At 53.9% G+C, this 12,643-nt stretch overlaps 1 protein-coding gene across 6 annotated transcripts in view; it reads left to right on the top strand.

Moving 5' to 3' along the window:
• Positions 1-12,643, top strand: part of SLC45A4 (solute carrier family 45 member 4) — an 83,892-nt gene that overhangs the window by 40,177 nt on the left and 31,072 nt on the right. For 5 of the 6 annotated variants that reach the window (XR_009253565.1, XM_058699227.1, XM_058699226.1 and 2 more), the window contains one exon: positions 1,395-2,070. The exons of the other annotated variant lie outside the window; for it this stretch is intronic. Coding sequence is in view for 4 of the 5 variants with exons in the window: in XM_058699227.1 (XP_058555210.1) it covers positions 1,833-2,070 (238 nt within the window). In the remaining variant the exon portion in view is untranslated. The remainder of the gene's footprint in view (positions 1-1,394; positions 2,071-12,643) is intronic. 6 annotated transcript variants of the gene reach the window in all.

Here is a 12,643-nt window from a genome sequence, read left to right as displayed (position 1 = left end):
CTTGCCCAAGGTTGGGGACCTGCCATCGCCCTGGGGCTCTCTGAGGGGGCACTAAGTGAAAGTGGCCCTTAGTTTCTCATTCCTTCTCGGGGAAAGGGAGAAGGCACTAATTAAGATCATCTTTGGCTATGTGAATAGTAACTAGAAACATTTTTATTTAAACCTTTTGTTGAAAATCTCTGGTAGGATATCAACTCACAGACCTACCTTAATATAAAAAAGACGTGAACACCATTTGTGTGATTTTGGGGTCCCCTCTCTTTTAAAACTTTTTTAGAGAGTGAGCACACACGCGTGTGTAAGCAGGGGGAGGAGCAGGGGTGAGTGGGGGAGAGAGAGAATGAATATCTCAGACAGGCACCACGCCCAGTGTGGAGTCTGACACGGGGCTTGATCCCACAACCCCAGTATCATGACCTGAGCCGAAATCAAGAGTCGAACGCTCAAGCAACTGAGCCACCCAGGCGCCCCCACAGGGTCCCCTCTTTTAGTTCGCTTCAGATTGAACAGAACCCCAGTTCCTGGAGGCCGGACTCCAGCAGAGTGCATGGGCAGAACTGCGTCCTTCGTCTTGCCTCACATTTTCCTAAAACCTTTCTAAGGGGAAATTCCGAGTTAAATGCGAGGCAGTCGGTGCTTTATTGTGGTCTGCTCCTCTGGGGAGGGACTGCATCACAAAGCCGGGTTGTAGGGACCAGAGCAGGGTAAGTGCAGGATGGGGTCGGGAGTCCCACACCCCTAGGAAGGTGTGTGGGTCGGGAGTCTGTGAGCCCCCACGTGTGATATTCAGACTTCGGGATGCATGTACTTTTTTCCTGGAGAGGGGCTGTAACTTTGATCATCAAAAAGTTTCATGACCCGAAAAGGTTAAAGACCACCGCTGTAGATGGCCCACACAGCAAGAACTCAGCTGCCTTTGGGTGGACTTTGAATGTCCCCGCTGTAGGTGGCAAAACCCCCCCGTTCTTGCCGTACCCACCCTCCCGCTTTCCACCTCCTGGCCGGCGTCTCCGCTCCTTTTCCAGCCTCCCCGCCTCCCCCGCCCCTCCACCCCCACTGCCGGCCAGTCGGCTGATGGTTATTGCTGGCCCGGGAGCGGAAGCTGAGCTGCCTTCCTCTGTCTGCTCGTTTTTTTCTGCTCTGGCTTCCCTCTGTTGTCCTGTCTTCATCCTGCCCCAGGATTAGATCCATAGAAGATGTTTCTCTGGGAGCTGGGGTCTGTTTTCTCTGCAGCTGACCCAGAGTAAGCACCAGAGACCTGCGGCGGTCTGAGGTCGGGGTCTCCCAGGTGGCCGAGGACCAGTCCGTGGAGCCCCTGGCCAGCCAGGGGTGGGAGGCCACGTGGCGGCCGCCCCCGGCTGACTCTCTGGTGGGGTTGTTTTCCTCTTTTGCAGATCAACCAGTCACTCGATGGGGAGCAACGGCGGACCACCTTTTTGTGTCACCTTCCCACTTCTCTGTAGCAAGAAAAATCACTTCAGCACCTCTTCAATAATAATGATGAAACTGGTATTAACTGAATGGCAATTATGGATTTTTAACTCTAATTCACAGTAAACCAGCAAGCCATATGTTTAAAATCCAACCAAAAATCATTCTGTTCTGCTGCGTGTCTCACCCGATTGTGAGAAGTGGAGAGATCTCTGTTTGTACAAAGAGGGATATAAGCATCACTTGCCGGAGGAACACAACTGAAGCAGAAGGAGAAGGTGTCCTAATTTATCCTTAAAGATATATGATAGCATTATTTATATAGATAGAGAAAATATATATATATTAACAAATATATATATATATATACACACACACATATATATATATTTTTGGTGGTAATGAAAATGGCTCCGCAAAATGCCGACTCAGAATCTATGCAAGTTCAAGACTTACCTGTGCCCCTGCCAGACCTGCAGAAGCCCGGAGGTGAGGACACCCACTACGAGACCATCAGCGAGGGGTCCATAGACCGGATCCCTGTGCGCCTGTGGGTGATGCACGGGGCCGTGATGTTCGGCAGGGAGTTCTGTTACGCCATGGAGACGGCGCTGGTCACTCCCATCCTGTTGCAGATTGGTAAGTGCCGTCCGTGCCTGGCCTGGTCTTTCGCGCTGAGCGTCGGCGTCGGCGGTTCGAACGCAGGAGCGGACGTCGGCACCCGGAGCTCGCCCCGCGGGCTGGAAAGTATCGAGAGCCCCGGGAAGCGGCCTCCCGCGCTTCGCTTTCCTCAACCCACTCTGGCCGTTGTTTTCCTCCCGGTTTAAACTGCGGCTGGGAGGGGGGTGGTCCTTGGATGCTGAAGTGGACGTAGCTGTTGGCAAAGAGGTGGTTGGGCGCTCGAGTGCGTGCAGTCAGCTTTGATACGTTCTCATCTGAGCGAGCCCGTCTCCCTGACGTACCTCCTGCCGCGCCCCCGCCTCCCGGACACGGTCGCCAGCCGCGTGTGTCCTCCAGGGCGAGCGGGGAGCATCTGCCTCTCGCTTGGCTTCCTTCCCGAGAAAGGGGATCTTGCTGCAGACCGACAAGGCAAGTGCTTGGGACGAGAGTAACGCGAGAATAATCCCGAATAACATGGTTTTCCGTTGCCGTCTTGTTGTGGACTAGTAACTCTGAGTTTCGTGTGGACTCCAGTGGTTGAATGTTGGGCATTTCCAGAAGTCCTGGAGTTCGCACAGTTCCACTCCGCTACGAGGCCTAGTATGAGGAAACAACCCTGGTGTTCCTTGCAGATTACCGCTGGGGTGCCTCAGGCCCGTAGAGTTTTGTCGGAGTTTGGTTTTCCCTGCTGTCTAAGGAAGAGTTCTGGGTGAGGGATCAAGCTGTTTAAAATCCTTGGTTCCTTCCGGGATTCCACATACGCATAGTATCTGCTCATTTTGGTTGTTTTAGGAACATTTCTCTCTCCAAACATAATGTTTCTTGTTGGGTGAGCGCTGACCAGGCCCCGCTCCGCGGATCACTTATTCAGGGGCCTGAGTCCAAAGGTGGTGGCGCTTCCTCCCGTTCTGATGGCACCGTCAGGGGGAAACAGACCTCCTCCCCCGTCACAGCGGCGACACTGCCACCGGTGGTGGTTCCCGTCCGCGCCCCTACGTCCTGGCACGTGCCTAGCATGTTAACTTATTCTCTCGGTGATGAGGTTACCATCCTTCAACACCTTTTTCTCTCTCTAACCCCGGGCTTTCTCTTTCGTCTTTAACAATGTCCTGAGAAGGCTTCAGACAAGGCTAAGAGCTTTCCGAGCGTGTGGGGGACGATAGAGCGTGAGTGGCCAGTAGAGCGTTCGTCACTCTTGATCTCCTGTCCTTGCATTTGTGCTCTTCATGTTCCTTGGGGGCCCACCGCACGCTGGGACCCTGAGGGTGGACGGGAACCTGAGGGTGCACGGGACACCGCGTCTGTTCTCGTGCTGCCCGCCTCTGGTGGTGGTGGTGGAGGTGGGGAAGTGGCCAGATAGTTGACAGGGCTGTGAGCAGGAGGGAGCAGGGTGACTGCAGACCCTCACGGGGGGTGCCCAGCTCGCAGGGGCTGGCACGGAAGGCCCGTCAGTGCCGGGGTGGGGGGGGATCTGGGTAGACGGTGTGGACAGCAAGCAGAGGGCGCTTGGAAGGGAGGGGTCTTGGCAGGTTTAAGATACCGGAAGACTGGCTTTGTGGCCAGATCTCGGGGGAGTCCAGTGGCCATTAATTTTACCAGACATTTATTTTGTCCCTTCAGTATATGAGGACTTGGGTTTGGCCCACAGTTGAGGTCATCTCTAGGTGGGTTGGTTGCAAGCAGAAATCGAGTGTCCTCACACTCCGTTTCCAGACGGCCTCTAGACCACCGGAAGCTCTGGGTACTGAGAACTAAGTTGTTGTGTGAGTACAGATTTGGGGGTTGTTATTCCCAGTTTCTTCGTGGTAGGTTATGTGTCCTACGGCTTAGAACCCCGGCACTGACTTCTCCGTGGAATGTTCACTTGACAGGCTGTGGCTCTCCCATTTCTGTACAACTTAGCACATTTCATCGTTTGGGTTTGAGTATTTAATGTGCTATGGGAGACCTGCATCAGTTTTGGATAATCTGGGGTAATAAACACACATCTTACTGTTTACACCATACGTCTTCTGTGCACTAATGGCAGCTTTTGAAAGTTGTAGGTGTGTCTGCCGAGTGCAAACCTCTGGAGATGATGACTGTCCAGGGTAGGGGAGAGTGAGAGGGGCCTGTGCTGACCCCCGGCATGCCCCAGGACTCGTTCGGAAGGAGAGCGTGGCTGGGGGATGCAGGGGATCTTTACAGGTGGAAGGAATGGTTCTTCGTGAGTTGTTCTTAGCTGGGCTTACACGGAGTCCAGAAACGAGGCCCGACTGACTTCTCAGGGTTGGGCTTTCCACTGAGGAGCAACACAGTGATCGCAGTTTTCTCTGATTCGAGTCTGAGTTTCTTAAAAAGTTGTCTGCCATGCCCAGAGGTACGGTGTTTATTATTGGATTTTATGTATTGACAACTATCGAAGCCGATATCGAAACAGTCGCATTCTTCCACTCTAAGTGGATGATTTAACCCACCTGATCCACGTTTGCGGTTGTGGAACTACCTGTGAAGACCAGGTGTGTTTCCATCACCCCGAAGGGCCCCCCGGCGGCCCTTACATCCACCCACTCCCAGCCACCGTCAGTCTGCCGCTGGCACAGGTTAGCCCTCTTTGGAGTCTCGTCTACTATGGGATCAGAGTATGTAGTCTGGTGCCTGTCGGGTAGCATAATGCTCCTGTGGTTGATTCGCGAGGCTTCCTGCAGGAATGCAGGCTCCGTCCCCGGGATGGACACACCCTCTTTTGTCTATCCACTCATCGCTGATGCACATTTTTGGGTTGTTTCCATTTGGAGACGGTCGTAACTAAAGCTGCTCCGAGCATTCGCCTGCAGGTCTTTGTGTGGACGCGCGGTTCATTTCTCCTGAGCAGGCCTGGGCACGGGATCCTCGGGTCATGTGGCCGGGCAGGTTTGCTTTTATAGGAAAAGACCATTCCCCACCTGTTTCTTCACCTCCCTGGCAGCATTTGCATTTCCCAAATGAATACTGATGTTAAGTGTCTTATTGGGTATTCGTGAAGTCATTTTTTAAAAATGGTTTTAAACTAGTTTTTGAGAGAGAGACAGAACACAAGTGGGGGAGGGCAGAGAGAGAGGGAGACACAGAATCCGAAGCAGGCTCCAGGCTCTGAGCTGTCAGCACAGGGCCCGATGCGGGGCTCAAACTCACGGACCGGGGGATCAGGACCCTGGCCGGAGTCAGATGCCCCACTGGCTGAGCCACCCAGGTGCCCCTACTGAGTATTCATTTATCCTCTTAGGTGAATGGTGTGTTCAGACTCTGTCTGATATTTTAGTTGGGGTTTTTGTCTCATTGTGTTACAAGAGTTCTTTATACATTATTGATAAAAGTCCTTTGTCAGGCAGGTGTTTGCAAATGTTTTCCCCCAGTCTGTGGTTTCCCTTTCATCGTCCTAATGGTATCTTAAAAGCAAAAGTTTTTAATTTAGATGAAGTTTGGTATATCAATTATTTGTATTTTATTTTTTTTTTGTTTTAACTAAGAAATCTGTGCCTGACCCAAGGGCATACTGATTTTCTCTTATGTTTTCTTCTGGATGTTTTGCTTTATAGTTTCAGCTCTCACAGTTAGGTCACTTAGTCATTTTGAGTTAATTTTTGTGTATGGTAGGAGTTGAAGGGCCCCCCTTCACTTTGGTAAATGGAAATCCAGTTCCAGCACCATTTGTGAAAAAGACTGTCCTTTCCCATTGAATTCCATGGCCCCTTTGTTGACAACTAACTGCTTACATATGTATGAGTCTATTTCTAGACTTTTCATCCTGGGCCGATGGTCTGTTTGTCTTTCCTCAATACCATACTGCCTTAATTACTGTGGCTTTATAGTGCATCTTGAAATTGGGTGATATAGGTTCTCTGACTTTATTTACCCTTTATTCTTATTTATTTATTTAAAATGCTTATTATATTTGAGAAAGAGACAGCGTGCAACTGGGGGAAGGGCAGAGAGAGAAGGAGGCAGGTTCCCAAGCGGGCTCTGTGCTGACAGCTGAGAGCCCACAGTGCCGGGCTGAGACTCAAGAACCGTGAGATCATGATCTGAGCTAAAGTTGGATGCTTACTGGACTGAGCCACCCAGGTGCTCCGAGAGAGAGAATCTTAACCAGGCTCTACATTCAGCGCAGAGCCCAGTTCAGGGCTTGATCCCATGACCTGGGGATCCTGACCTGAGCCGAAATCAAGAGTCCATGCCCAACCAACTGAGCCACCCAGGCACCCCTTAATTTTCATTTGTAATTGTAAATCACTACATATAGAAATGTAAAAACTTTTTTTTTAAAGTATGCTCCATGCCCAATGTGGGGCTTGAACTCACAACCCTGAGATCAAGAGTTTGATGCTGTACCAACTGGGCCACCCAGCTACCCCCTCCCCCCCAAATTTTTATATTGAGTTTGTATCCTTAGTAAACTCACTTATCAGTTGGAGTAGCTTTTAATGTCTGCAAGGTCTGTAGTGATGTTCCTTTTTGCTTGATGATGATAATTTGTATCATCTCTTTATTTGGTCACGTTGGTTACAGATGGGTCAATGTTATCTTTTCAGAAACTCAGCTTTTTATTTCATTGATTTCTCTATTTGTCCATTTCCTATTTTATTAATTTATGTTCTTCATTTTTTCTTCTGCATACTTTGGTTTTAATTTACTCTCTTTCTGGTTTCTTAAGGTCAAGCTTAACACATGGTTTTTTAAATTTCTCCTTCCCGGGGCGCCTGGGTGGCTCCGTCGGTTAAGCGTCCGACTTTGGCTCTGGTCATGAACTCGTGGTTTGTGAGTTTGAGCCCCGCATCGGGCTCTGTGCTGACAGCTCAGAACCTGCAGCCTGCTTCGGATTCTGTGTCTCCCTGTCTCTCTGTTCCTCCCCTGCTCGTGCTGTCTCTCTGTCTCTCTTAAAAATAAATAAAGAATTTTAAAAAATTAAAAAACAAATTTCTCCTTCCCAATAAAATCATTTCTAATAAGTCACTTGTTAGAAATGATCTTATTTATAATAAATAAATTTGCAGAGAGGGCTCAGGAGGAGTGTAAATGGGATCCCAAAGCCCCGGGGTACCTGCAATGGTCAGTAGACTCTGAGATGGCCCCCAGTGACCCCCCCCCCCCCCCCCCCCCCGCCACCAACCTGGTTTCCTTGGCCTGGTGTAATCTTCCCCTCTTGAGGTTTTTCTTTTAACCAATAGAATATGGCAACAATGAGTGGATGTCACCTCTGTAACTAGATCACAAAAGAGTGTGGCTTCTGTCTGGTCAGAAGGCCGGTTCCTTTGCCCTTGTGGCTTGTCTCCTTTGCTGAATCACTGTTGTCAGGAAGATTTATGTGGCCAGGAACTGAGGGAGTCTCTAGCTAAGTGCCAGCAAGGGCTAAAGGCTCTAGGTCCCAGAGCCTGCATGAACTGAATCCTTGCATAAGTCAAGCAGGTGAGCATAGCAGCCAATCTCCCCCTCCCACCCCCCAAGCCCTGAGACAGCTGTGGCCGTGGGAGAGACCCTGAGCCAGACCACCCAGCCGAGCCGTGCCCAGGTTCCTGACCCACAGAAACTGAGATAGCAAATGTTCTCGGCCACCGTATGGCACGTGATTTGTTACGAGGCAATAGCTAAGCAGGATGTGGGCTCTGTTAAGGTTTTTGACTATGGTGTTTCACCCCTTTCGAAAGTTTAGAACATTTAGTGTGTGTGTGTGTGTGTGTGTGTGTGTGTGTGTGTATATTTAAGATTTTATATTTAAGTAATCTTTACGCCCAACGTGGGGCTCAAACTCACAACCTGGAGATCAGGAGTCTCACACTCCACCTGCTGAGCCAGCCAGGTGCCCCTAGAACATTTAGTATTTTCCCCATTACCTCTAAAATACTCGTCATGTTAGACAGTGTGTAAGTGCTTTGGAAGAAATGTGCTTGTAGTGATAAATATCTTGACACAGAAGCTTACGTTCTAATTGGTGTTTTAAAATACCAGATGATGGCAAATCTTTCGTAAGGTTGATTTCCCCAACTCTGAGGACTTCCCCTGGAAGATCACTGGAAACTGGAAACTATGAGAAGGAAGTGAGTTCATAAAACTTGGGAAGAAAGTGGTTTTCATCCAGGAGCAGCTCATTGAGGGTGTGGCCATTCATCTGTGGCAGCTTTCTGAGGTTGTTAAGCTGGTGCCGTCTGGTTGAGTGCGTCATCCTCTGTCCTTAAAATGCAAGAAGCGGTGGCCCAACTGAACACGAAACTCGGCGAGTGGCACAGGTGCAGCAGTGGCCCCCAGCGGAGAAGTGCCCGCTCACGGCCTGTTGCCTCGAGGCCGTCCTGCGACTCGGTGGCTGTTGACCCAGCCCGCAGACGGAGCTCTTGTGCCCAGGAAGGCCTTCCGCCCCTCCTCAACCTTGGGGTTGGTCCCCTGGCCTAAGGCTGGTTCCTGGGCCCCTTTGTCTCCTCTGCCCCTCCTCCCAGCTGGCCGCCCTGCTTGGGTTAGATGAGGGTCCGGGCCTTGGGACCCAGCGTGCTCTGGGCTGTCTGTCTCGGGGTACCTTTGATGCCTGTAGAAGCTGAACTTGGCTGTGGAGAGGCCGGATGCTGTGGAATTCAGAGCACCCCCCCCCCCCACCCCTCCCGGGAAGGCGAGAGCTAAGGGGCTCAGGGAAGCTAGCTCTGGACCTGGGCTGTGGGGGTGTGACTGCTTAGCTGCTCTGTGCAAGGCTGTTTCTGGCTTTTCATTTGCATGATTTGCTCACGGGGCGCAGATTTCCTGACCCTCTTTGTGGTGGTGGGGTGGGGGGAGCCTTCCAGCCAGCTGCTGGCTGTCGGAGGAGCCTGTGCTGCGGTCTGTGTCTCTGTAGCCTTAAGTACCTCTGCGGGTCCCCGCACCGCCTTCTCTGAAACGGCCCGCGGAGCTGGTGTGGATGAAGCGCTTGGACTGGAGTCTGTTTGAGGCGCTTAACCTCGTCCGCTCTCCCCGCCCTGAGCCCCTTGGGTGTCCAGCTCCGCCCGCCAGGTGACGCCATCACACCGGGCCACTCCCGCACGTGTCCTCACTTGCGGGTGGCGGTGTAGATGTGACGAGGCACGGCCGGGCTCATTTATCTGGCCGCTTAGAGCTCACGCCTGCGGGGATGCCCAGCTGTCCGCAGACTCGCCGTGGGCACCCGGGACCCTTCCTCGCGTGTTCCCACGCATCACCCGCCGTCGTGATCCCCCTCGGGGCAGGTTCACGCTTCCCCCACGCCCGGCGCGGAGCCGCCCACTCTGCGTCCGCCGAAGGAAGGACTTGCTGAGGAGGAAGCTGCCCTGCCCCGCACGCCCGCCCGTCCGAGCCCGAGGCCCGGCCTCCCGGCTGTCTGGCGCGTGGGTGAAGCCTCGGGGCTCTCCGGGGAAGGGGCCTCGCGGAGCTAGGTGTTCGCGTCAGCGCGTGCCTGCCCCCGAATGGAGCCTCCCCGTGGCCCTGGGACACCCCGGGCGCACCTGCTTCAGTTGGGGGCCCCCCAGGATGGAGCAGGGACCAAGAGTCTCAGGTCGCCCAGCTGAGCTGCTGGCGGGGAGACAGGCGCCCTTCGGTCTCCGGGAGCGTCTGGCAAATGTTTCCGCATACTTGGCGTGCTGTTCTGTTGTCCTGACGGTGGGAGCCGTGGGCTTGGCCACAGCCCTGCCCGGTTTGTGAACACGGGGGCCCTTCCCTTCTGTTCACTGCGGCTGCTGAGCCGGCTGCCCCACGGAGCTGCTCCGTGTCGTCGTCGGGTGATGCCAGCTTCTCCCTCCGCGTGGGCCTTTCAACCCCTCCTGGCCTTCCTGCCGGCACCGCGGGTCCGTGGTGTGGGGGGCCTCGTGAACCACAGGGCTGGCGTCCCCAACACAGAGGGGAGACATGGTGGGGCGCCTGGAGGGCTCAGTCGGTTGAGCGTCTGACTCTCGGTTTCGGCTCAGGTCACAATCTCATGGTTCCTGGGATCGAGCCTCGTACCGGGCTCTGTGCTGACAGCATGGAGCCTGTTTGGGATTCTCTCTGTCTCGCTCTGTCTCTGTCTCTCTCTTTCTCTCTCTCCCTCTGCCCCTCCCCAGCTCCTGTGCGTGCACACTCTTTCTCAAAATAAACTTAAAAACAAACCAAAAAAAAGACGACACGGTGCCCTCCACCCACTCCTCCCAGCAGAGAGGACAGATGTGGCCAAGGTGGCTGTGACTTGGTGCTCAGAGGATGTGTCCTGTGCGCGGCGTCCCCGGGGAATGACCGTGCCGATGCCCGTGATGATTTTTACCGTGGTCCCTGATGGCACGAAGGTGGGAGGGTTTGTCCCTTCCCTGCTGGCTGTCCACTGCACAGAAGTCCGTGCCGGTGGCCACTGAGGACGAGCAGGCCTCTCTCTGGGAGGCGAGGAGAGCACTGCCGCGTGCTCTTGTTCTGAGGCCGCAGAGATGGTTCGGAGCGAGCCGTGGAGTTCTTCTCATCTTCGGGGGGCCGTGCCCCGTCAGGGGGACACCGGAGCGTGCCTCCCCAGCCAGCGGTTGCCCCGATTGACCGAGCAGCTCCACAGTGCCCTGCTTGCAAGGTGTCCGCGTCCTCAGTCCGGGCTTTCCCTGTCTTGGGCATCCGGGCGCGGCGCACCTGTTGCCGGAAGCCAGCCCTTCTGGTGTCTTTTAGGCCTTACGTAATTCTGTGGCATCCCGAAGAGTGGTGGCTTTTTCACAAAAGTACCTTCTGTTTTGTTGAAGTAATAACTGTCATAGTTGAATGTGTCAGCAGGATCTGAACACGTCCTCTAAAAGCCAGCCAGATGGGCTTGGCAGATGTTAGGGGCGCAGGGAGACACCTGACAAGGACTCATGTCCTCCCCTGGGAGGGGCTCCCGTCCCCTGGTCTGGGACCCAGGCAGCCTGGGTCTGCAGTGCATCTCCGTGTTTTATTTATTTATTTATTTATTTTTTTAATTTTTTAATTTTTTTTTCAACGTTTTTAATTTATTTTTGGGACAGAGAGAGACAGAGCATGAACGGGGGAGGGGCAGAGAGAGAGGGAGACACAGAATCGGAAACAGGCTCCAGGCTCCGAGCCATCGGCCCAGAGCCCGACGCGGGGCTCGAACTCACGGACCGCGAGATCGTGACCTGGCTGAAGTCGGACGCTTAACCGACTGCGCCACCCAGGCGCCCCTCCGTGTTTTAAAGTCCAGTAAGCAATCACCATTGGGACCCATGTTTAAGGTGAAAGCGTCCTTTCTGGGGTGTGTGTCGGTGTAAGCTCGGCCCCACGGGTGGTGCCGCGGCTTCCCAAATTCCCGGGGAAGCCGAGTGGGCGTGGCCGCATGGACCAGCGACCCAGTGACGTGTCACCTGGGGCACTTGCCACCACGCCCTGGAGCTCCAGCAGGTGACAAACCAAGTAAACTTTCATTCTTGCGAGAACTTGGCGTTTTTTTATGGAACCGGCGTCTGTTCCCGGGTCCCGGTACGGCGGAGAGCGATGGTCTGTCGGTCTGTTCTCGATGCTGGATTCCCCACCTTCCGCTGCGGCTTTTCCTTCCCGTGCTGAACGTCCCGTGTGGAAAGGCGGTGTCGAAACGTCCCAGCCGGTATCCAGGCACGTTCGTGGTGTAGTGTGGAAGCCAGCTGGGCTGGCCGGCTGCAGTCCCAGGTTGGAGAAATTAGGGTTCTAACTCTGGTATTTGTTTTGCTCCATACATTCTGTTTGTCACGTGGGCTGGACCCCCTAGAGGAACGGGGCCTTCCAGGCGTCGTCCCACGCACCCTTCGCAGCCGCACAGCTTTGTTTTCCTCTCACAGTAAACGTGGGTCTTGCGGGTTTTATTTTTGGTTGCGCGTTGTCTCCTGTGATCTCGGCTAAGTGCACGTGTGGTGACGAATGGACTTGGCGGGACTGCTCGGTTTCCATGACGATGGAGCCCATGTGTCCTCGTGTCATTCTGTGAAGGACGGGACCCTCGGCCTGCGCACTTGCTGCGGGGACCTGCTGGGGAGTCAGATGCCAAACTTTTTCCACAAGAGGTGAAGAAGTTTGATAAGTGCCAGTTTAAATCCAAACGGTCTAAACTCTGTGTGTGTGTGTGTGTGTGTGTGTGTGTGTGTGTGTGTGTGTCTCCAGGGACGTGCGCTCCTGAACACCAGGTAAATGCAAAGAGCACCACAGAGCACGCAAAAGTTCTGCCACAGGAAAGCTGCTGTCCCTGCTTACCTGGCTGGGTAAAACGTCAGGTCTCAAACAACTGCTTCCTTCTCTAAAAGGGGGCTCTAGACTAGAAGTGAGTGTCCTTCCCCGGTGCTGGCACGGGTGCTGCCGAATTGGGGGGCTCAGTGGGGAGCAGAGGAGGTGGACGGGGTGCAGGGAGAGCGGAGGGATGGTGTGGGGCCGACCCTTCCTTCGCGGCCCTGCGCCCCAGGCGTCCGGCTGGCTGTAGAAGGGCACAGCGTGGGCATGAAAGGGACACTCAGTTCCCCATGGAAGATGTCCACCAGCAGCCCCTGAGCACTGTCCACGGAGCCCACCCAGCTCAGCTTGCAGTCCGCGCCCACTGTGGTTCTGAACCCTTGCTCACAGGGGAGGCTGTCTT

The sequence above is a fragment of the Neofelis nebulosa genome, chromosome 14 (genome assembly GCF_028018385.1).
Source record: "Neofelis nebulosa isolate mNeoNeb1 chromosome 14, mNeoNeb1.pri, whole genome shotgun sequence".
Taxonomy (NCBI): domain Eukaryota; kingdom Metazoa; phylum Chordata; class Mammalia; order Carnivora; family Felidae; genus Neofelis; species Neofelis nebulosa.
The sequence above is the reverse complement of the archived record's forward strand: the minus strand, read 5'-3'. Positions and strand labels throughout refer to the sequence as shown.